This window comes from Fusarium keratoplasticum, chromosome 8 (genome assembly GCF_025433545.1).
Source record: "Fusarium keratoplasticum isolate Fu6.1 chromosome 8, whole genome shotgun sequence".
NCBI classification, from domain to species: Eukaryota; Fungi; Ascomycota; class Sordariomycetes; order Hypocreales; family Nectriaceae; genus Fusarium; species Fusarium keratoplasticum.
In genome coordinates, this window is record NC_070536.1 from 61,366 (window position 1) to 85,725 (window position 24,360).

The 24,360-nt window shown below is 47.0% G+C and overlaps 7 protein-coding genes and 1 pseudogene across 8 annotated transcripts, besides 1 other annotated feature; 4 read left to right on the top strand and 4 right to left on the bottom strand.

The window, feature by feature from the left end:
- Positions 1-2,511: 2,511 nt before the first annotated feature.
- Positions 2,512-3,602, top strand: NCS57_00981500 (uncharacterized protein; the record flags this gene model as incomplete). Its single annotated transcript, XM_053059576.1, has 2 exons — positions 2,512-2,845; positions 2,905-3,602. 2 exons carry the CDS (start codon positions 2,512-2,514, stop codon positions 3,600-3,602), a joined length of 1,032 nt encoding a protein of 343 aa, XP_052909970.1.
- A 1,738-nt stretch (positions 3,603-5,340) lies between these two features.
- NCS57_00981600 (FAD-binding PCMH-type domain-containing protein) lies at positions 5,341-6,894 on the bottom strand (the record flags this gene model as incomplete). Its single annotated transcript, XM_053059577.1, has 3 exons — positions 5,341-6,314; positions 6,376-6,793; positions 6,850-6,894. 3 exons carry the CDS (start codon positions 6,892-6,894, stop codon positions 5,341-5,343), a joined length of 1,437 nt encoding a protein of 478 aa, XP_052909971.1.
- Positions 6,895-7,207: 313 nt separating this feature from the next.
- NCS57_00981700 lies at positions 7,208-7,611 on the top strand (annotated as a pseudogene). The gene is made up of 2 exons: positions 7,208-7,234; positions 7,465-7,611.
- Positions 7,208-7,611: a sequence feature.
- Positions 7,612-7,988: 377 nt separating this feature from the next.
- Positions 7,989-9,581, top strand: NCS57_00981800 (Fungal-trans domain-containing protein; the record flags this gene model as incomplete). The annotated part of the gene is made up of 1 exon (XM_053059578.1): positions 7,989-9,581. One exon carries the CDS (start codon positions 7,989-7,991, stop codon positions 9,579-9,581), a length of 1,593 nt encoding a protein of 530 aa, XP_052909972.1.
- A 22-nt stretch (positions 9,582-9,603) lies between these two features.
- NCS57_00981900 (FAA-hydrolase domain-containing protein) lies at positions 9,604-10,634 on the bottom strand (the record flags this gene model as incomplete). The annotated part of the gene is made up of 4 exons (XM_053059579.1): positions 9,604-10,281; positions 10,330-10,436; positions 10,483-10,561; positions 10,617-10,634. The coding sequence occupies 4 exons, from the start codon at positions 10,632-10,634 to the stop codon at positions 9,604-9,606; spliced, it is 882 nt and encodes a 293-aa protein (XP_052909973.1).
- A 558-nt stretch (positions 10,635-11,192) lies between these two features.
- Positions 11,193-12,752, top strand: NCS57_00982000 (MFS domain-containing protein; the record flags this gene model as incomplete). Its single annotated transcript, XM_053059580.1, has 3 exons — positions 11,193-11,433; positions 11,487-12,481; positions 12,531-12,752. The coding sequence occupies 3 exons, from the start codon at positions 11,193-11,195 to the stop codon at positions 12,750-12,752; spliced, it is 1,458 nt and encodes a 485-aa protein (XP_052909974.1).
- A 605-nt stretch (positions 12,753-13,357) lies between these two features.
- Positions 13,358-16,146, bottom strand: NCS57_00982100 (SesA domain-containing protein; the record flags this gene model as incomplete). Its single annotated transcript, XM_053059581.1, has 5 exons — positions 13,358-13,431; positions 13,500-15,364; positions 15,414-15,721; positions 15,776-15,995; positions 16,043-16,146. 5 exons carry the CDS (start codon positions 16,144-16,146, stop codon positions 13,358-13,360), a joined length of 2,571 nt encoding a protein of 856 aa, XP_052909975.1.
- Positions 16,147-19,048: 2,902 nt separating this feature from the next.
- NCS57_00982200 (uncharacterized protein) lies at positions 19,049-19,676 on the bottom strand (the record flags this gene model as incomplete). The annotated part of the gene is made up of 2 exons (XM_053059582.1): positions 19,049-19,077; positions 19,127-19,676. The coding sequence occupies 2 exons, from the start codon at positions 19,674-19,676 to the stop codon at positions 19,049-19,051; spliced, it is 579 nt and encodes a 192-aa protein (XP_052909976.1).
- Positions 19,677-24,360: the final 4,684 nt, after the last annotated feature.

Here is a 24,360-nt window from a genome sequence, read left to right on the forward strand (position 1 = left end):
TTTATAAAGAGTTAGATTTATAGTAATACTCTTTTTATCTTTATAGCTACCCTAACGTATATGATAAGCAAGTGGATTAAATAAGCGAGTGGATTAGAAATCCTCACCCTCTCAATTGAAATTTTTATAAAAGCACAAAAGATTATCTCATTAACTTAAATTAATCGGTGTATTCTTCTTCAGATATTACTATAACTATCTAATATATTCTTATATTATATCCTATCTTTCCGCATCCTCTATAGCGCCTTTCCTTCCGTCGCGCTAACCCTCCTTAACCACCACTTCTCGACGATTCGCCCTCTACCTACCCATCTATACTCATCTAATTAATTGCTTCCCTTACTTCCCCTATTATTATTACTCCTCCTTTCTGCAATCTAATCCTTTTTGCCTTCCAGCGTCGGCTTAATAGGTCATTTACTTATCGAAGGTCATGGTTCTTTGCCTTTAATAAGGTATTCTTATGTATTATTACCTTTATTCCCTTAGAAAAATACTTTAATACTTCTAGAATTAACTCTAAAGAGCTACTTTAATGCCTTTTAATTCATCTATCGAGGTATTTAGACTAAGATTCGGCCTTAAGGATAATCTTTAGCGTCTTTAAAACCTAAGTAGTAGAGGGGCCAGTCTCCTCCTCGACTAGCATTAGCATATATAGCTATATATTAAGCTTCGATACTATGCTTTCTGGGTTAAGCGGAATAAGCCCGGCCCCTCTAAAGGCCGACTTAATATTTTTCTCCGTTATAGTGGCCTAAAATACTGCATAGAAGGCGAGAAAGAACTTAGTCTTAGAAATATAGGTTATTAAGTATTGGATTAGATACTTGATTTCTTGCCCATAAGCCTTCTTTAATAGGCTAAAATACCCGATATCGAGAGGCTAAAGTAGATAAGATAAATAAGGCGGCATATAGAGTATAATAATCTTATTTGCCTAGTAATATTTCTTAAACTCGAGAGAGTAATAACTTTCGTGACCGTCGAGGATTAAAAGCCAATAGCAGCTAATTAATCGCGTGTTTATATACCGGTCGAAGTGCTTTAGCTACTTAAGACCTAGCTTATTATTGGTCTAGCTATTAGGAGATGTTGCAATAGCCTAGTCATCCGGGAGGTTACTATCTCGGTACTAGTTAGCAAGGTGATACTGGCCCGCACTAATGATAAATAGCGGGATCGCCTAGCCTTCCGCATTAATCGCCTGGATAATAATAATCCATTCCTGGTTTCTAGGCTATACTGATTTCAGTCTTATACGCCTTTCTAAGCCTATGACGACTATTCCGCTTATAATAACGCCTATTATAAAGCTAACCTTATTAAAGTTATAGATATTAGCTAGGTTAATACCGTATTTCGCGATTATATTTTCTACGAGTCTAAACTAATTGCGAATAATAGTTAGATCTTTATATTTAGCCCTCTAGTAGTTATATCTACGAAAAAAACGCGTCTTAAGCTCTTTGTATCGCTTAACGAAGTTAGAAGCCTAGCGCTTGCCGACGGGTGGTGCGTCCTAGTTAGCGAGTAGTCGGTTAGCTATTTCTTCCACACCACGAAGTCGCGGAGGAAATCCTCTTAAATCTAGGTCGAGAATAAATCGAACTATAATCTACTCTTCTAGATCGGATAGCTTACGCGAGTTTAGGATAATATCACGTCGAGACTATATGCCCCTATGCCGGCGCCATAGTATACCATAACCGACTTTATAGGACTTTGCAACGCGTTTAAGACCTAACTTGGGGTTATTTTAATAGGCATGAAGTGCAAGAAGAATTCTAGCCTCGTAATTTAGCTATGACATTCTAGGTAGTAGAGAATTAATTGATTAAATAGTGAGGATATAGGATGAGGGATTTTTAATCCACTCGCTTATCTAATCCACTCGCTTATCATATACGTTATAGCACTTTTTAGAAAATTCAAACTTGCTATTTTTAAGTGCACAGTATGCTGAGACACTTACTTGTCTAAGACACTTGCTATGCATATACGTTATACTTATTATATATATTATAGTTTTATTATAAGATCTATAAGTCTAGTATCTTAGCCTTGCCCTCTGAGATATAAAAATAATAAGAGATAATTAAAAATACGAAAGATAGACGCAAGCACAACTATTAGTATGCTTAAGATTATCTAAATATCATCCTTTATCATTAGTGACCTGGTGAGGGCGCGCTGTCTAATAAGTGGCGACCCTTGTAAAAGGCTAGCCTCTGGCAGCTCCCGTCGCTTAGAACTGTAGCTGCCAAGGATGTACGGGCGCCCACCTATTAGTCGCTCATTTGAGGATAATGTTTACGTCAGCTGCACGTCAGATTCTATAAAACAGGGGAGAACGCTAGGGGACTGGAACAAGGAAACATTTAGTTAGACAAAGATCATTAAAACTCAAACTGCCTTCTTGGAGTGACGGCTATTAACTTGAGATAATATTCGCATCTTTAACCTTAAATCTACCCCAGAGAACAACTTCTCACGACACCAGGCAACATGTCCGCGCTTATCCTTGAACGAGCGGCACGCCTTCTCCCAACCAAGGTGTCTTTACCTGTACGCGCATGGAGGCTTCAATTGACACCCTGTCGAATTGCCGGGCCACTCTCCCAAAGGGCAATTCACACCTCGCAACAAAACAGCGAGAAACCCCAAAATCCCGATCCCAGGGAAAATCCCGCCAACGAACTCAAGCTACCACGGGCCACAAATGTCGGCCAGAAACGATTCGCCGACTTTGACCTGGCGGGTAAAGTTTTCGTCGTGACTGGAGGCGCCCAGGGACTCGGTCTCACTTTGGCGGAGAGTCTTGTTGAGGCCGGTGGAAAAGGTTCGCAAATCGATCATACCACCTGACTAGAACGCGACAGTGAGCTTACTATGAGACAGTCTATTGTTTGGATCGAGCCGAATCACCGGATGAAGGGTGGGGGGAGGCGAAATCAAGAGTCGTGCTCGAATGGGGCGGCTCGCTACACTACCGTCAGCAAGACGTCAAAGACGAGGACGCCCTCGACGATCTTATGGCAACCATCGCGGAGGAAAACCATGGCATAGACGGTGTTATAGCCGCAGCAGGTGTTCAACAGATCACACCCTCGGTGGAGTATAAAGCCAAAGACGTAGCCAACATGCTCGACATTAACTACACGGGCGTCCTCATGACTGCTCAATCAGCAGCCAAGCAAATGTTCAAGTACAAGCGCCGGGGCAGCATCTGCCTAATTGCCAGCATTTCAGGTATCAAAGCCAACAGAGGCCTGGTCTCCCCCGTGTACAACTCATCCAAAGCGGCTGTTATCCAGCTTGCGCGAAACCTGGCAATGGAATGGAGTCCCATTAAGAAAGATGGGACTGGCGGAATCAGAGTCAACTGCATCAGCCCTGGGCATATCTTGACCCCGATGGTGCAGAAGAACTTTGAAGAGGTACCGGGGTTGAAAGAGGAGTGGGAGAAGGAGATTATGATGGGACGGCTAGCGGAGACGCAAGAGTTCAAGGGAGCTGCGCTATTCTTGCTGAGCAATGCGAGCAGTTATATGACGGGCAATAACCTTGTCATTGATGGAGGGCACTCATCTTGGTAAAAGGGCACCGAGACAATGCCTTGAGTGACATTGGATATTAGCGAGAAGAACAGCTGAGAAGTATGGTCTGGAGAGGCTAGATCAAAGATTAGGGGACGACATGTACGGCAGAATACCCTGGAAAACGTGGATGAAGCGTCGCAGTTAGAGTTACTCCAAGACAGGTGGCGATCAATGAATGTTGCCCAACAAGCTTGGGGTGAAGGCCCGCTTCCCTCGCAGAACCCTCGGCCAACTAACCAACTTTGGGCGTCCGCGCGCTGACTGGTTTAAATTTGATCAGTGACGACACTCACTAGGGTTAGCCATCAAGCTTTTTTGGTGCGTTTGGCACATGTCAGCCAGCTCCTGCCATCGGGTCTCCTGCTCCCGTGTACCACCCCGTTCATCTGGCTGCGAGTCAAGCCGGACAGTCTCAAGGACCATCCAACAAGAGTTCTCATAGCACCTTCAGTTCGGTCTATTATCGTCCAGGCGGTCCTATATAGATAGGTACTCCAAGACAGCCAGTTACAACATCGACATTAATAAAGGAGAGGGAAAGGGCCAGATCCCCAGCGGATTCGGCGGTAGGAAACATGCCGGAAAATTCAAATAGGTCTATAAAGCTTGAACCTTTCCAATGATGCGGAAGAGATCAAAATGGTAGTGACTCGGTTACGCATTAGACTATTGCCGATATATTCTGGATGGTGAAGCATCTAAGTAATCATTTTGGTAATCACTTTGTGATCTAAAGCATAGCTACTTAAATTTAAATATTTAATATGGGATAACGATTTATGAATTGTGCAATCTTTTTGATCTGTTCATAAAAGAACGTATTATGCCTAGCTACCTGGATCCTGTTCTTTACTTAATCTAGGCTATTATTTAAGGACCGCTATATCAGGGAGTCAAGCTGTTAATCTTTTCCCACTAGCATCTGACTCCGATGCTATAGCAATATTGGATCCATAAGACGGTATCTATCCCTACCTCCTTTATTCTTCTCTCATTTTTGTTATTCTATTTGCCGCTAGAGCGTTGTTTTTCTAACTCAATGATCTGGAAGTACGCGCGAGTATGACTATAGGGTAGGATAAAGACAAAGGAGTTGTTGGCTTAATACCACTAAGGAGGTGGACGACAACACTCTTCGGGTGCTGGTTAATCAGTGTTTCGAGACATCGGACCTGAGCTTGCGAAAGGGTATCTATGGTGAGCTCCGAGATACTCTGTTCACAGCAAGAACCCGGAGGACATTGTGTCCTTGCGAGAGGCTCAGAGGGAGAACCAAGAGAAGATGAAGGAATGGGCAATCCCAAAGACTGTCACTACTTGACTTTAGGTCCATGCACCAGTAGCTAGCTCTCTTTATTACTCTTCCTGTATTACCCCCGTGCAACCATTCCAAAAGTGCGTCCAAGTGATCCCCGCTACCAAGGTCTTCTTGACGGTGTCCTTGATGTCTGTCAACGTTTCCCCTCAGCTATTCTAGTTCATGTCACCAGGGAATCTTACCACAATGTCAACATACTTTTTGTAATCATGTCTGCTATCAGATGGCAATCTGCCCTGAGTTTGATGCTATACCTCGGTATTTAGGAGTTACTTGAGAACAAAATCACTGACCAGGTTGCATGGAGATTTATCGAGAAAAGTGTCAGGGCACCTGGAAACCCCACGATTGTAGGACTTCTTCGATGCCTTGAAATTACGCCTGTAAACCTAAGCTAGAATACAGGAACCATTCCCTCTAAGAAAGCTTAAAGCCCCCAGGCTGCAAGGTCTGGAAAACGCCCTCTGGGTCATACCTAGAGGCTACCTGCTTTAGGAAGGACATACTTTCCTCTCCAAAGCTTGAGACAACATCCTGTTCCTCGTTTCCATAGTTCATATACTTGAACGGAACCGACTTGCCGTGCTGCTCAGCTAGAGCCTCAATCTCGCTTCCCAAGCTCTTCAGCAAGGCTGTGACCTCCCTGTCGTCAGCCTCATTCTCCCACACGATAGTCAACATTATATTCGTCAGTGGTTCATTGGCGCCTTCGAGCCCATACAGATTACCCCTGCCTTCCCCCGCTGCCTTGTTTCTCATGGCCGGAGTGATATGGTTGACATCCAAAGTCAGCTCGAATCGAGAAGCGTGAGGCTTCGTAGTTCGCGCCCAGAGCTCATACACGGACTTGAGCAACTCAATATCGTATTCCATGGCCAATGTCCAATATGTGTTTCGCTTTCCTCGCGAGTCAGTGACCTCGGCAACTTCGGTTGCCAGAGAGCTACAATCATCAAGACGAAGAGTGCTAAAAAGGCTCGGAACGAGGCGCAATCCATCAAAGATAGGGGGGTTGTCGACGGACTCTGGGTACCCCATGGATAGACCAACAACCAGTCCGCTGTCCTGCCACGTAAAGTCCATAATCAGATGAGCTTTGCCGTCCTTGATCAACTCATGCGAATACCGATCATATTTATCAAAGACGTCGTCAAAGTGACTTTCGGCAATGGCATGCACGCCTCCCCACATGCCTGTATATGGGTACAGTCTTAAGGTGAGGCTTGTGGCAATACCAAAGTTATGGGCACCGCCTCCCCGTAAAGCCTTGAAAAGGTCAGGGTGAGAAGACTTGTCTGCCGTCACCGTGTCACCATTCGCCAAGACCAGGTCAACGGAGACCAAGTTGTCAATGCCCCAGCCACGTGGGGCGGATAGATACGAAATTCCGCCTGCCAGGTTCATACATTAGTTATGTTCAACCTTGTAAATACGACATGGAACAAAACTGACCGCCAAATATGAATCCAGGTACGCCAACGTTGAAGTCACGACCGCCCACGGCCATGACATCGTTCTTCTCAAGGGTTTGGAACAATGGGCCCCATTTAACGCCGGGTCCCACCTTGACGGTTTGTTTGTCGTCTGAAATCTCGACGTGATCGAGATTGGAGAGATCAAATTGAAAGCTGCCCTCACTGCTCGAGCCTTTGCTCGCCGAATGGCCGCCGCCCTTTATCCCAAAGTGGGATTTAGCGCGAACCACCTCAATCAGGGCGGCTCTCACTTGAGTCGCGTTCGTTGGTTGAAAGAAGCAGACTGGGGCTCTCCCTCGCTGTCTGGCATCCCAGAACGAATCCTGGGCGGCAGCAAACTCTGAGGAGGATGGTTTAACAACTTGGGCAGGGTAGAGTGCAGCCACGGCGTTACACTAGACTTGGTTCAGTATGGTTAAACTTGACAGGATCAAAAGGGTGTTCAACTGACAGCCACGACTGCAGGGTGCAGGGTGCTTTGGTCGTCAATGGCCATGGTGGATAAAATCCAGGTGCTAAAAATGGGGAAATTGGTAAGGAGCATTTTTACTAGTTATTAGTGAAGTTTTGTGTAGAAGTAGTTTACGGAATCTATCCTGCTAACCCAGGCTCTGCTTTTATAGGTCTTGAGATGGTCGGATCTGCTGGAATCTTTTGTGATAGAAGGCAATTCTTGGTTCCTGATCAGTGATCTATCGGCCGCCGCGGCTACCCGAGAGTGCGTTGTAAAGCATTCTTTGACCTCTCCTTTCATCGATTTACCAAGTGCCAGGCTAAGCCTGACGGCCGTGACGTTGATCGACGCATAGAAGACGAGAACCCGAGTGCGAATCAGAGTGCGTGGCAAGACCGGTCGCCGCGGATGCCAGAGCCAAGACCTTGGGTTCCATCTCCGGATTTCGCGGGAACCAGAGGGCCGATCCATATCGGGCAAAGCGTTGAGCGGCCTACCATTTCGGCGTTTCCCCGCCGCTCACGGCCCGCTCGACTGTTCTCCCCCTTTCACACTCATGCCTCCAGTCTCATCCATTACCGCGCTCCGCTACCCCGTGTATCAGGTAATTAGGTGCAGGGCTTGATTACGATTGGACGCATTTCGGATGGATTCGTTCCAGGAAGCCGGCCGCAGCACGCCGCCGATGAGCGCCCGGCGGACCCATGGGCTCAGGGCCAATGTTTGTACGCAATGCCGACGTCTCAAGCGAAAGGTTAACATACCCGCCAATCCGATCACTGAGCAGAGACTGATGATCCCAGTGTAATAGACAGACCCCATGCTCAACGTGTATACACCGCCAGATCCCTCATCTCTGCCACCTACCTGCTCCATCATCAATGGGAACATCACGTCACCGACAAATGCCTTCCCCACGGCATCATGATGTTCATACCAATGACCCCATCGCGAGCATTCAAACACCGGCGCGGACAGCAGAACCATCTACGGCCTCTGGATCGGGCTTCCATTCCTCCCGCATCGGACATCTGCTCAATTCGCGAGGGGCGCCATCGTATCATGGGGCATCTTACTTTGGTTACCAATCCGCTGCATCCTTGATATCCATGGAATCACCGGAGTTACCGATAGGCATGTCCTGCATGCCCAACTCCTCCACAAGACCGAACCCTCATTTCCACCGAGATGACAAAAGCCCTTACTCGCATATCTGGGAGCTCGTCGGGTATCTGCCAAGGAGAAAAGAGCTGGTCGATTATCGTGTTGAGAGATTCTTCACTGAGCTCAATCCGGTCTACGACGCTGTTCACCACGAGACGTTTCAGACGAGCTATGATGCCTTTTGGAACCGCAAGTGGGGTGACGATGATCTGACAGCTGTGGACTTGCGATGGCTTGCAGTCCTCTTCATGATGCTTGCCTTTGCTGAGTTGCTGGACTGCTCCCCTGACGCGTCCCCCGAAGCACAAAGAAGCTGCGAAGAGACTTCAGTGCAGTTCTTCTGGGGATCGCGCAAGGCCATCGTTCTCGCGCCCACATTGTCAGGTGAGAGTCCTGACCTGGTACGGGCCGGCATCTTGGTGTCGCGGTACTTGATGTTCTGGGGACGCAAAACTGAGAGCTGGCTTACAAGCTCCTTTGCCATCCGTATGGCACAGGCACAAGGTATGCATATTGATGGAGAGTCTTGGGGACTCCCACCAAAAGTGCTTGAGACGCGACGACGATTGTGGTGCACACTCTATTCGATGGATCGGTCAATATCACTCGCGACTGGTCGGCCTTACACCATTAACAGCAAGCACTGCATGGAGATGAAGATACGAAATGTGTGGATTGATGACAACTCACCCGAAGATGCAGCAGCTGCTGTTGAGAAGCCGATCGAAGACCCAACACAGAGCATCTACTATAGATTCACTCAGCAGCTTGCGACCATCTTGGGTGACATCCACGACGACTTCTTCGGCCTTGTACCAATGACGGCATCCTATCAAACTTATGAAAAGGTCATGGCTTTGGACCAGATCCTCCTGGACTGGGCCGCTGGTCTGCCGCCCTACTTCCGCCTGGACGATGCTGACACCTCCCTGGATTCTGAGCGACCTTTCTTACGGTGGCAGAGAATGTACCTTCACTCATCGTACCACTTTGCGCGGATTACACTGCACCGTACTTATGTCCTCCTGGAATCGATTACAGACCGCTTCCAGTATTCACGTACGGCATGCATCTCCTCAGCCTGTGCTGACCTCCGTCAAAAGCTCTCCCTCCGAAACTCGTCCATGACAGATAGACTCCTTGCTGGAGCTGCTATGCACAACCTTTTCAACTCGGCACTCGTCCTCGGCATCATTGCCGTCAAGGAACCACACAGCCCTCGCACAAACGCTATACTGGAAGACCTAGCTGCCTACTGCGAGAAAATGCGCGCTGACACCTGGGCCAACGAGTTTGTCATGGCAGAAGTCAAGGTCATTGAGCTATGCATCTATACAGCGAGAAAGACAAGCGGAGGAGGGTCAGAGCGGTCGCACTCTACACAGCGCCCAGATCTCGACAATGCGGCCTGTCAGGATGGCGATGTGAGCTATACTGATGAGCTTGATGTCCATGCCCCCTATGAGAGTTGGCTGGACAGCTGGCTCGGACCTACACGCACGTTTCCCGAACCGCTAGACTACCAATTTTGGGAGGATCTTGTCGGCACATTGGAGGCAAGATGATGAACTTGGTATTGGTACAACCCTAAAGCTTGATAGATGACACGATCGGGTTATTGAGCGTGCCGATGCCATGGGAAATGGTGATCTGCAGATCACTGCCAGCCTTTAGATACCGCGGGGGCTTCCTCCCATGACCAATACCCGATGGTGTTCCGGTCAATATCACCGTGCCTTTTGGTAGGGTACTATCCCTTGAGAGATGCTCAATTATTTCACCCACAGAGAAGATGAATTCATCCGTCTTCCCGTCTTGTAGCACCTCGCTGTTGAGGGTTGACTTGAGACACACGCCCCGGTTGACATCAGTAAACAGCTCACTCCTGACCAGGCAGGGTCCGAGGGGACAGAATCCGTCGAAACCCTTACTGTATCCCCATTGCGAGGTCTTGGACTGGACATCACGGGCAGTCACATCGTTGGCGGCTGTGTACCCCAAGATGTAACGCCCTGCATCTTCACGCCTGGCGTTCTTGCAGTCTCGGGCGAGCACAATGGCGAGTTCGACTTCTGCGTCGACCATATCTGGCGCTGAGCTGGGCAGAATTATGGGCGAGGACGGGTTTGTGAGGGTTGTAGAGGGCTTGGTGAAGACTTCAGGGATGCTGGGGAGGGGGCAGTTGAGCTCTGCTGCGTGGTCTTTGAAGTTGAGGCCGATACAGCGGATGGTAGCGACCTCTTGGGGTGAGAGTGGCGACAGGAGCTAATTAGGTAGTTAGCAATGAGTGATTCGCCGAATGAGGCAACGTACCGTCTTGATGAATGCAGTCTGGCCGGTGAATTGGCTTTCGTCTACCGCAGACGGACGGTCAAGCAAGCGGACCTCGACTGACTGGCCTGCGGCGATGGCCAAACCGACTATGAATGTCAATCTTGGCCCCCAAGATCACGGGATATGTCTCACCATCAACATCTTGATCAATTGGCTCTCCACACAATTCTCGGTCGTCTGTTGAGATGAATCGCACAAAACGCGTCCAGGTCTGTGTGCCGTTAGTACAGTTGTTAGACTATCAGTCTATGAGTGAGTTGGCTTACAGCTGGCATGGAACCCATCTTGCAATAATCACACTGAGCCACAAAGAAGAAAACGCAATCAAGGGATGATAAAGAAAGAGACAAGATAGCAAGTCAAACGATTTTTCGAAATAAATAATCGAGGACTGGAATCCTGTATCACTGCCATATCCATGCATATCAGCTTGCCCGCTTCTTCCTTGCCGCTCGCCGCCCGCTCAGTCGGGGGCCAACTCTGCCCGCCGATATCGATGCCCCACCTTCGCCGACGCCAGAGCGGCCAGACTGACTCGCCGCCCACACACACCCTAGTCATTGTTGGTCTAAGCGAGGGATTCGCCGCTTCGCCGCTCGTTATCCACAGTCTGGTGCCAGCCTTATCGTAGCGTCGCGATCCTAAAGACGGCCAAGGTCTTGATAGGCTTATCGCTTGCCCGCCTCCACAGACCGTTGGTCTTGTGTTGATCTGGATCTGGGGTATAAGTGTCAGGTGTTTCCCCAATGTGTCAAACCTTACCATCCAGGCCATCAGCTCTCGAACCGACTTCCCTTGGTTTGTTTCCTTCACCTAATAACTTCACGTTACGACAAGACGAGATGGACAAGTCTGAGAAGATCATCGACGATGAGGTCGGCCGGCTTAGCGAGAATATCCAGGATTCCAACTTGTTTCTTGATCCACAAAGTGAAAAGAAACTTGTTCGGAAGTTGGATATTTGGATTGCGCCGGTTATGACCATCATTTTCCTGACAGCCTATCTCGACCGCGCCAACATTGGCAATGCAGCCTCAGCGGGCATGACGGAGGATCTTGGCATGACCAGTGGCGAGATTGGCAGTAAGCATCCTATTCTAACTACAAAATGACATGAGCATCACTGACGGGACCAGATGCTGTTACCCTCTTTTACGTCACCTACGTGGCCGCCGAGGTCCCCTGCTCCCTCGTCCTCAAGAAATTCCACCCTTCTCGCATGATCCCTCTCCTCATCTTCTGCTGGTCTTGCGTCCTCATCGGCACGGGCTTCATGCACAATGTTGGCCAACTCTACGCCTCGCGCCTCCTCCTTGGTCTCTTCGAGTCGGGCATGTTCCCCTGTCTGGCACTGTACCTCTCGACCTTTTACTCTCCCGGCGAACAAGCTCTGCGCATCTCATACCTCTTCGTCTCCGCCGCACTGAGTGGATCCTTTGGCGGTCTCTTCGCCTACGCACTTCTCAAGATGGACGGTGTCGGTGGTCTCGAGGGTTGGCGCTGGCTGTTTATCATCGAGGGCTGTGCATCGGTCCTCGTGGCGGCATTTACATACATGATGCTCCCCGACGACTTTGAGCACGCTCGGTTCCTCAACGAGGACGAAAAGTCGATGATGCGGGTGCGCGCCGAGATTAATGCGCGATACAACGGCAAGCCGGACTTTGATTGGGAAGAGGTCATGCGCGCTGTCAGGGATCCGAAGCTCTACATTTCGTGCTGGTCTCAGTTCATGGCGGATATCTGCTCGTTTGGCCTGAGCTCTTTCTTGCCGCTCATCATTCGTAGCTTTGGATACGGAGTTGTTACGACACAGTTGTTGACGATTCCTGTCTTCTTCTGGGCTAGCGCGGCATACATTGTGGTTTCGTACCTCAGTGACAGGTGGAAGCAGAGGGCGTTGTTCATGATGCCCGCGGCCTTGGTCACGGCTGTCGGCTATGCTGTCAACATTGGTGTGCCCATGGATCAAAGGGGTGTGCTGTACTTTTCGACATTTCTCATTGCGCCTGGTGTGTACATGATCGTGGGATTGAACTGCGCATGGTTGTTGAACAGTCATGCGCCGTACTACAAGCGTGCCATGGCTATTGGTATGAATCAGTCCATTGGCAACACCGCCGGTATTGTGGTAAGTCTCCTCTTGCAAATTCCCCGAATCATCAAGCTCACAAGTCTAGGTTGGTCAAATCTTCCGCACGAAGCAGGACGGAAAATACCTCATGGGTCTCAGCGGTTCTCTCGCTGCCGCCTTGCTGGCAGTCCTCGGCCATATCTCACTCTACATCTACCTTCGACGCGAGAACAAACGGCGCCAGAATCTTACGGAGAGGCAACGAGAGGCCGAGATTACCGCTGGCAAGAGTGGCGATTTCCACCCTGATTATCGCTACGCGCTGTAGGCTTGATATTCCTGCGTCTGTGGCCTCTATTGATATCTTCCTTACTGAGATCCCAATTTATGAGGGGTTACCCAGTGTTCTTCCAAGGTCATTTTCCTACCCTATCCCCATAACCTCATCCAAGTGTCCGTTTGACTACTGAGATAGACACAACGTATCGCAGGTTGACGGGGAGGGAATGAGCTGTATATATTTAACTATACAGACAGATAGTTAGGTTAAACTGCATAATTAACGTTTTACTTCTTAATTAGCTTTCGTGTATAGTGGCGCAATATTACTATTTTTGAACTAGCTATGATGTGCTTGCTATCCTGCTTGCAGAGTCTTACCCACAAAGCTTCCACAGCTGCCTGAATCGACTCAATCTAAGTGCTGGGACTGGAAATGGAGCAAGGGGCTGTTCTGCCATCAGAAGACGCTCTATAGCTGCCCAATACTCACTCCCCGGCGGTTCTTGGCTTGGTATCTTGCTCTGTACTACATTGAGGATTGGTATCTTGCCATCAGAGGGCCGATGAAGACACGCCTGGTCTGGAGGTGCTCCACTCTCTAGCAAGAACTCGACAGTGGCCAGTCTCTTTCCCAGCGGAATCTGATCCATGTCACTGCCAGTTTTCCCAAATATTGCGTTTTCCAAGGGGGAAAGGCATCTTCTTGAGCTCGGGCTTGTCAAGATCTGATCCGAAACCTTGTGCTTCAGATACGGCATCACACAGAACCGTGCAGCCAGACCAAAAAAAGTACTTTCATATACGCGACCTTCAATATGCGTGATCCAGGATACGTCGTCTTCGTCATATGCTTGCTGTAGCATGTCGTCGAAAGCGTCGAGTGCCGACATTAGTTTTGGGCGGAAAATTGTAGAGTCCGCAACCCGAGATGCATAAAGCATTGTTCTCTCCGTCAAGCCATCGCCGGACAGACGCAAATATGCACTAGAGCGTTTAAGGATGATATTAGTCCTCAGAAGAACAAGATTGGGATCGAAGTCTTGAGGAATGGTGAGATTGATCCGTGTCCAGACTTCAGGCTTCGCTGCCCAATCTCGAGCCGTTCGGTGAAGAAAGTCGACAATTCCAGAGGAAGACAGCTCCAGGATTCCCCTTGTATTGCTGCTCAAACGGCGTTTGATGATGTCCGAAATTCTAGACCTTGCACCGTCTCGAGCCAGCACAGACTCTATGTCAAAAGTGAGAGGAAAGCTATTATCAGCCAACCACACCATGAGATCATCTGGAGGCTCATGCGCTGCGCGTACAATCGCCAGAAGCTTTGATGAGTCTGACACAATGTCATCTTCAATGCTGCTCCAGATAGAAGAATACAGATCGGCGATGTTGCTCGGGAGGGCGTTGACAAGGGCTTGAAGGTGGTGCAGGCCATGACCCTGACTGGCAGCATGGAGGAGGCTCTTGACAACGAGGGTCAACCAAAGAAAAACACCATTAGCCTTCCCAAGCAACTCGCCTATGAGAGCTTCAGTCTCGCTGGGAAATATGAATTGCAGCTCCAGGAATCCGCGAGTAGCTGCCAGTCTCGACATAGCATAATGCTTCATGTCAGGAAATGTCAGGTCTTGCATTCGAAGCTTTGGGTGTTGATGGAGTACATCATCAAACTCGCTCCACTCACGACTTGCCACGCATACCTTGGTCCCCTGATGAGTATAAATGACTCGAAGAGGGTCAAGAATTTGCTTCTTGATCTTGACGGGCTCAACTTGGAACTCGTCGAGACCGTCGATGAACAGAGCCAAGTCCATGGTCTTCCCGCATTCACTGAGCAGATACCTCAATGATTCCTCCAGCTCCCACATTTCCCACTTGGGTTGCTCGACGACCTTCCGCGAAATGCAGAGCAAAGACCACCGCCGAGGAGCAACCCAAGGTACCAGTGCAGGGTTGAGTTTGAGCGAGTGGAACAAGATCGTCCTGATAAGCCCTTGGCGGGATTTCTGCAAGTCGGACCCAGAATTCCAGGCATAATAGCTTACAGTCAAGAGAGGGAGCTTTCCAGACCAGTTTTCAAGCTCGTTTGGAAGTTGTGGGTGTTGGAGGATGAACTTGAGTAGCGTTGATTTTCCAGACCCAGGCTTCCCGGTGATCCAATATGGCTCGTTGGTCCTGTCTCTCAGCCATGCTGGAAAGCATGGCCATGGCTGACTTCTTCCATGCCCCTCGACTTTTCTCTCAAAGACCCAGGAGAAGGTTTGCTGATGTGCTTCTGGAATAGCATCCTCTCGGCTTCGAATGTCTCTGAACTTGAGACTGTTGATGATGGCATGGCAAAATGACCAGTCCTTTTTTAGGCGTTTACTGAGCCACTCTTCTGTCTGCACATCATCCCTGGGTTTCCAGTCTTCATCCCATAGGTACTGTACCAGCTGGTCATGTACACGCTTGCCACCCAGGGTAGACGTGTTAAACATAGCAAAAACGGCGTCCATTCCAATAGTTCTGGTCGCAAATGCTCCGTGACCCAGATCTTGGCTCAATCTAGTTGTCGCATCCCCATCCGAGTGTTGAATGAAGCGTCCCAAAACTCCTGTCATCTGGTCCAGGAGTTTATCAAAGCGGATGATCCTTGATTGGCCTCCCTCTGACTCTGCCCTGGCTGTGTGTTAGCGCCTCTCCAAGTAAGATGTTTGAGCGAACTTACCACAGTGAGAAGGGTGTAAACATCATCATCCGGGAGCGGACGCTTCGAAACTCCTCAAGCGCATTCTCCCTCTTCTCAGGGGTCCAAATATTTAAATAGGTGAGACTCTTCGACACTAGAGAATTAAATACGGCTAAGAGTTCCCCTACCATACGACTGATGTCCTCCGAGAGGTTGGACATGTCCTCTTCTGTTTTCAATGGGGCCTCTACCTGGCGCTGTGAGATAACATTTTGTACCCATTGGGCGGCCTTATGTAATTCCTTTGAGTGTTCCCTTTCTGGAGTAAGTAGAGAATCAGAAATCGTCTAATGACAGATATTAACTTGCCATAGCAGGTAGAAAATCGTGAAGATAATCACTCGACTTTGAACACACTCAAATCGCCCAAAGATGGCCTCGTCTATTTTGCCCACGTCATCCCCGACTTTGGACTCGGAGCACAGAGGGTATAATGCGGCCTGGATCTCGTGATAAATCTGGTCAACTTCCTGACTCAGGCTGTCGATAGCTTTGGTTGCTGTAGCGTGAAAAGTTGACCGAGCTTTCGATCTAGCACTTCTAAAGACGTTTGATCTTCCCCTACGCAATGGTCAGAGAATGTCGATGAGGGGATTCATTGGACCTACTTCGAGTCAAGAATGGCTAGTGAAACGATGCGATGACGCAGTGCTTCCACGTGCTGAAGCAGAATAGTCTTGTTGCCGTTGCCCAAACGCTCAGTACTCCACATGGTAGATTTGAAGTCGCAACAGACATCGTCGAATTGGATACACAAGTCGCACAAGTCTTTGCTGGCGTCAGAATAGGCCAAGCCTTGTTGTATCACATACTTGATCAGCCCAGTTGATTCGGCCAAGTCGCCAGGGCTGGGTGCCGGTGGAATCCTAGTGCAGTGTAGTGAAAGAATGCGGGTACCAAAATCCACAAATTCAACCACGGCTCTCAATGGTCCTAAAGCGGGTGCTATTGCTTCGGACGATGAGACTACAGCATGGGATGGTTGGTAATAGTTGAATTCTAGCAGTGGCCCAAAGTCAGTTTGGTCTTTGATACATTCTCCTCTATGGGTTCTAGCTGGTCGTACCAAAGTTCATTGTGCCCCCTTGTGAGTTGTACTGGTTTGCTCCGAACGCGTTCAGTTGGCTCTGTCCTTGGTTCACCGCTTGATATCCATGCCCTCCCTGGGCGATATGTTGGACGGCCCCGAATGCCCGTGTGCTGTCAAACTCTGAGTCCCGCATCGATGGTTCAACTTGGGACATCTGATTAATGGAATCTTCCAGTCGACTAAGCTGGCTCTGGGTTGCTGTTTTGAAGAGCTGGTTAACGGCCAAGCTTTCCAGCCCCTTCATCAGGTCTTGCATTAGACTCTCGACCCGGTGGCCTTTGCCGAGTCGCAGAACTCTTGCGCGATAGAATTCCACAATTGACACATTCTTTACATTCTTGGACTGCTTTTCGATGTCCTGGAAGATTTGCAGCAGTGAGTCGGCATTTGTTTTACATCTGCCCACAGTGGTTTGAACTGGGATGACTGCTGACTCGTCGAGAGTGCTATCTTTCAACTGCTGTTGGACATTCTCCAAGGTTTCTTGTACCAGAGGCAGATGGTGGTGGACCTCCTCGAATGCTTTTGGAAGTCCTCGGAGGTGTTGAATGGCGTTATATGTAAGAGGAACTGCTTAAACGACGGTTATTGTGGATGCAATGATGCTCAGAGGATCCATTGTCGCCAAATCAACAAGGCTGGCCGTGATGGGTGGGTGTCTAAGTAGCTAGAGAAATGATGACCGTGGACGGGGGGATATATTGTGCCAAAGTAGAGCATCACGAAGATATTGAACTGATCCCTCCGGCCCCAACTGGGCGGGGTGTGATCTTTTTGTAATTTCCTCTCTGACGGTTGAAAATAAGGCTGTGTAATAAAATGGTTGGCTGCCAACTGTAAGCAAGACGCCACAATATGCACTTCAAAATGTGTTTGCTCCAACCCAAGAGTAGCCCCAACCACAGCTGCCTAGACTCTGCTGATAGCGGCAAACCGCGGGTTTTTATTGGCACTCTTATTTTAGAACCTGTCGGCTGTCCGAGGTTCGCTAACGCGCTCGTTGTGCAGTAAGTGTGAGTACCCGTTGGCTCATGTGGGCCAAGGCCCAGGCGAGCCAACCTAGCAAGCTAGGTTGGCCACAAAATTGCGATACAGCCACAAAATTGTGATACAGGACCCACCTACCAAAATAGGTGCAAAAACAGCAAAAACAGCTAAAACTAAAGCTTTTTTAAAGTCATATAATAAGCTTATATAAGCATTGATTTAAAAGACTAAAACTTTTATATATAATATTTTAATTAAAGTTTTTAAATTTAAAGACCTTATTTTTATATCTATTTTTTAGAATTTTCTAGAATTTTTCAAAGTTTATATATAATTTCATTTTTTTATTTTTTTATTTTACTATGGGAGAAGTACTATAAATATCTTTTTAAAAATAACTAATAAAGTAACCTTAATAAAAAAAAAATATTTTTAAATACCTTATTATATAAAGTAACTTTATATAATTTTTATATATTTTATATATTTTTATCTATATAGAAATCCCTTCTTATATACTTATTTTTCTAAGTTGCCAAAAATCACATATTAATTGAGTGTGTGGGTCCTGTATCACAATTTTGTGGCTGTATCACAATTTTGTGGCCAACCTAGCTTGCTAGGTTGGCTCGCCTGGGGCGATAGCCCCACATGAGCCAACGGGTAGTCATTTGACGAGTTACATTCACCTCCCTCCCATGCAGGATGTGACGTGTTTGTGAAAGGCCTTAGCCACATTAGGCTCGGGACAATTCCCTAGCAGACGAACCCTTTACAAACATCATGCTTTCTCCTCATTATCACAATACGGGGGCTAGAAAGGGCTTGCCCAAGTTTAATGCCCTTACGCAATGAGAGAAACAGGCCTTGGTGGACTGATTTTGCGGAACGAGTCACCCCAGGTCTTGGCATACTCCCCCGCTTTCCAGGAAAGGGGGCATGGGGCGGCTGACTTTCATTATTCTTTCGTTATAGACTGGAAAGTAAAGGCAGGATTTCGTCCTTTAAGATGCCAGTTGTAAAAAATAGCATGTTTCAAAATCTCACATCTTTTTGTAAAAATCAGGTTTATCAAATTACATCCGTCTCTGAACAGAGTTTCTTGAAGCCTCACTCACTCAAGTCCGAGACTAAAGCGATATCCATGATGTTGTAAGGTAATACAAAGGCATCGCGCCCCTCTGTTCCCATCCCTAGACATCTACTATATAAATCTATATGCTTGAGAGGGTAGATCTACAACTTGCCACATACCCTCAATTTTATCTTCAGCAAAAGGTTAACATACCTAGGAGTTTAATCCCTGACTTGAGACGGCCTAGTGTGTTTTCATACCTCACCAGGGTAAATAAATAACTCAATGGACTTTATTATAGGCTCTCCTCCACCGGCAGCATGTTCGATTCATTTAAAACCCTGGAAATCACCCTTCTTGCAAGTCCTGCTCCAAGATGCGCCACCCGGGCGTTTCTTGATCCTGCCCGCCTAAAGAGAGGAGATTCCAGCTCCCCGTGCAAAGTCAGATGCTAGTCATTCCTTACTCCTTGGCGATTACAACAGTGGTTACTGCATATTGTTAGCCAACTGTTCCACAACCCATGGCTGGGTTACCTACTCTCTTGAGAAATGACGGTAATCTGAGGGACCAAGGACTGATCAATAAACTGGGCCAGATCGACGCGGCCAATATCCCGAATGAGGCCGAGTTCGACGCTGCCGAGCGACAGTCTGGACAGGTCCAACCTGTCAAAGATGCCTGTGCTGGCGATCGAGAGGAAAGTTGAGAGTTGCTGGAACTGCAGCAGCGACTCGAGGCTAAATTCCTTGGAAGCAAAGAGGTCCTGGAAGATGATCACGTTGAGGTTGTTCCTGCGTCCGAGGGTCTGGAACAGACGCAGGTCAAGAGAGTTGACCTTGAGCAGGTAGTTGAGATCAATCTGGCCGAAGGCAAGCTCGTTGCCACGCCCGCCCTCCCGTCCGTCGCGTCCGTCGCGTCCGTCGCGTCCGTCACGATCCTCACCACCGTCACGGCCTCCACGGCCATCGCGGCCATCACGGCCATCGCGGCTTTCGTTGAGCGCGGCGCGGCCCTGGAAGGCGGGGAAGCCTGGCGCGGCGGCAGCAAGAGTGGCGAAGGCGGCAACAAAGATGGTGGAGAACTTCATCTTGATGATTTGGGTGATGGTTGTGCTGGGTTGTGAGCGAGTGGGTATCGTTGGAATTAAAGGAATAATATGACAAGTCGAGCACAGCTCAGAAGATCAGAGAATGTTTGTTGTTGAAGGAGTGGAAGCGAATAATGAGCCCAGCTGGACAAATCAGTTCCCCTGCGCTCGTCTGATGGTACGATAGATGGATCTAACTTACCTCGAGAGAATGAATGAAGGCGTTCGACACAAGGCAGATGATGGAGCTGTAGTTTATTTCCAAGACCTCAGGATGGGCATGGCATCTTTATATAGAAAGGATCCGTGAAGTGAATCGCAACATTCCTTGCCCAAATGAATTTCATCCTCACGTCTAGCACATAACTTTGGTCGATCGCAGGGCTGCGTCAGAAAACGAGCCCCCTCTTACCGGAAACACCAACTCCCGGAGGGGCCCAAGATGGACTGCGTATGAGAGATGCACCTCGTCACACCAACAAGCGCACGCTAACAAGGTAAGACACATGGCTACGGGAAGTTCAGAAGCCGAACAAGAAAGTAATTAACCTTACTTGGTGGAGTGCGGCTGGGACGGGGGCACTCGAGGGCTTGGTGGGACGTCATCGTAAGTTGATGGCAGTATCTGATTGCCCAGCCGTTTCACATCACTTCCTGTAATTCATCGGATGGCCGGAACGTCCTGCACTCTGCGCCTGCATAATTGTAAGCCGTCGATCCAACAACGGGACGGCACCGGAAGATTGATCTGGTCTTCCCTGAAGTCCCCAGTTATTCCTTGTCTGTCAGCAGGGGTCAAGTCGCAAAATGACTCGTCCCGTCTTGGATTGGACGATTCGCGTTTCGGCACATCGATGGAGAAGCACGGATTGACGCGGAGCGGCATCGCGTGTCTCAGAGCCGCACCAGATGCGACGCTAAGACGGGCTAGAGTTACGGGTTGGAAATGTATGGGAGTTTTACTCATCCACAATTACCCACTTACCAAGCACAGCCAGACATACAGATCAGACAAAGACGGTTCGCCACAACGCGATAATGCATGTCAAACGCAGTCCGTTCAACTCGGATCGACCTCAATCGGCCCATAGGAACCACAAGTATATACACGCACTCATTGCACTCCTACGTAGTAGCTACCTCGGCTGTAAATACAATTTGGTTATACTTAATAAGTTTGAGCATATCACCAAACTTGACTTGACTTTTCACCCGATTCAATACAACGCCAGCATCCCCTCTGCCGACATAAACCCAGCACGACCGGTTTACCATGCACCACCACCCTTTCGACAACCCCACCCTTTCGTCAGGCAAAAAAAAAATTTCACCACCAAAACTCAGCTATTTCACTTATATAGAATTCGGTCAAAATAAAAGTTATTTGCAAATGGTTACCTCTTGTAAATTTGAAATTGATATTTCTATTGATATTTAGGTCTTTTGACTACCCGCCTAGATCGAGTGGTGCGCTGAGGTGGTATGGTTTCCTCTCTGACTTTAATAACCGAAGCAGCCTCTGATTCTAACCTTGACTCCTCCGAAGAGCTATTATCCACCACAGTAAGCTTCTTTTGACTTCCTTTTTTGGTAGTAACTTCTCTAGTCGCTAGAGCCTCGCTTAGAGTCATGAAATGCTTATTGGGATTAGGTATAGCCTTCCTTTTCTTCCCTCTCTTTGAACGAGCCAGTTCCTCCTCTAGACTAGTAATTCTCATTATATAAGCCGCTAACGTTTATTGCTACGTCTTAAACCCTTTTGTTATCATATTATATCGTCTCCGCGTCTTTGGTATTTTATTTAGCCTAAGATCACGAATGTGGCGGCTGGTTTTTAGTATATTATCCGAGCCGAAATATGGCGCCCGCTTTGGAGTCCTCTTCGGGCTATTATTTGGCCTATCTTCTTGGATTTCTAGATGCTGCAGAGCTTTGGCTCGTGAAATTAGCTAATTACTAGTAACTCTCTAGCCGGAGAGTATATTCTTCTTAGTTATTTTTACTTTATGAGCCTTAATGTAAGCTCTAATAAAATTAACCTTATTTATCGGAGCAGAATTAATTAGGGAAGCGAATTTTTCTAGCTCTCGATGATATATAGCTTTAGAGGCGTTAAATACTTTATTATTTAATAGCTAAAGTCTATAGGAGTAATATGCTAGAAGGTAGTAATAGTAAATATTATTTAGAAAGCATATAGCTATCTATTTGTCTTTGACTCGGTTAATAGTAACCTTTGGTTAAGGAAATAAAGGAAGTATTATTATATGACTCTTATGGCCGTCTAGAATGATTAATCTGGCATTAGACTCGTTATTAGGCTTAGTCTAAGGCAAATAGACTCTTTTAAGCTATTTAATATTAATATGGTCGTTAATCCACCCATTAAGTGAAGTTATATAATGTTAGTCGGCTATCTTCTTAAATTCATTAAGAAACCACTATTTTTAGAGTTCCTTACCCTTAAATATTATGCTAGGAGTTAAGGCGCGGCCGTTAGTAGTGATAGCTTTAATAAATAAGGTTTAACTTCGAGTTTATGGTCCCTTAAGAAGAGCTTTCCGCTTTAGGTTCGCGCTTTTAACTACTAGGCTATCTAACCCTAACGAAGAGAGTCTAGTTAGTTAAATTTTAAAACTATAAAGAAAATCGAAATTAAGGCTTACTAAAACTAATTATAATGCCTCCTTCGTTAATATTAATAGTATTCTTAGGCTAAATCTAGCTATATTGGCCCTCCCTAATATTAAAGTATTAATAAATCGCTTTAGGCGTAAAAGAGTTAAACTTATTAGCTTCTTAGCGTCTACTTATCTTAGTCTTAAGGTCTAAGCGGCGCTTAATAAATCTGGTTACTTAGTTATATCCTAATTCCGGTTGGTCGCCTTATTATCTTAGTAGGCCTATGACGCAAGCGTGAATCTAATTATAGGATAGAGCATATCCTAGAGACTCCTAATAAAGAATCTAAAAAGCTAATTTATTTTTTTGATTCTTAGATAACTGTTGGCTAGGCTATATTTGCTTTTTTATAGGTATTTAGCTATTAAGTCTATCGATTAGAGTGGTTCGAGGCATACTATATCGCTAAGCCGCCTAAGGGGGTAAAAAGTCATTATTAGTGATATTTAATATAGCCTCGGCTATATCGTCTTTTATATATTTCTAACGAGGCCGAGATAAAGGTATTTTAGTCGTATTATGAGAAATTAGCAAGAGTAATATTAAGAAGGAGCGGTGAGGAAATTAAGGGTTAAAGTAGTAATATTTCTTTACTACTACCTATATATATTATATGCCTATTTAATAATATGAGAATAGAAATAGAAATTTTAATTAATTCTATACTTAATAGAAGTAATTGCTCTTAAATAACTTTTATTTTAGTTAAGCTATGTATTAATGAAAGTGTTGAGTTTTAGTGGTGGAATTTTTTTTTTGCTTGACGAAAGGGTGGGGTTATCGAAAGGGTGGTGGTGTATGGTATCCCTTAGGAATCGTCACGGCCGTCACCCATTGTTAGCTCTTATTCAGGGGATTACTCGTGCTACCTTGAATAATATCTAAATGCAATGGCTGCATTACTCTTCTGGCGGTAAAGTGTTAAGAAGTAATATGGAAGTAACGTACCCCTGTTCTCGTTAGGTATCTACTAGATAAATGTATACACTTGAGAAGGCAGGTCCATGATTTGCCATATTCCCTTGACTTTGTTGGTAACTTGGTTCTTTGTTATTACGTTCGGGCTGGTCTTGATGCTTAGACTTCGCTCTTGTCGTGATAATACTATCTCCTAATGTCTGCCCTTTAGCTTTACTGAATGGCACGATAGGTACTTGCAGCGCATCGTCACTACTATTATCGAGTGAATATGGTCCGTCTACGTTGAATATAGATATTAGGCCGCTGTGGCTAAGGCGAAAGTATAATGGATATGAGATGCCTCTAGCTAGTCGAATCATAAGGAAAAGATAGCTCCCCACGCTGAGCATCTCCTGTGTAACCTAAGCACGTTGATACTAGCGCTCTTGAGAAACCCGATTAAGAAAGTCATTGAGGTGATGATAATTATCATATCGTCCGGCTGAATAGTCGGGTTGCATTGCAGAATTAATCGCGCTGACTTGCGATTGGTTCGAGAGTTCTAGGGAATGAAGACCTCCGGTAACCATAGCACGACTATAAAGGATGTCCATTGATTAAACGCGGATCTGTTATTCATGCTTTTTATCTTGAGGGCTTCTTTCATCGGGCTGCGGTAGGCATTCCTAGTCGATCCAGATCATCCGAAGTCCCAGGGAATTGGCAATATCCGCAGTCCGATCAATAACGTCGTCGAGAGCATGGCTCTTTCGTGTAGTCCCGTCTAGATCGCGGACTTGATAGTTCCGCTCTTCCTGAATATCCTTGCCGTCATTATCTTGCTGGGGGACGGGCCAGCAGTACGACACTGCAAGGAAATGATAGTAGTTCTGGTTTAATCCGAGCTATGACTGGGGAAAGTGATCCCTCAGCCTAAAAAGGCGGGACTTTTGGGGTTTCTATCTGTAAGGAAACTCTGGGCACCACAGGTAAGTCGGGCACTTATCATCCTGACTCATTGGTTGAGTCTATTTGCCTTTACCCTTGTCGTTAATAACTTTATCTCTCCGTGATATCTCAGAAACATGAACTCATTATTGTT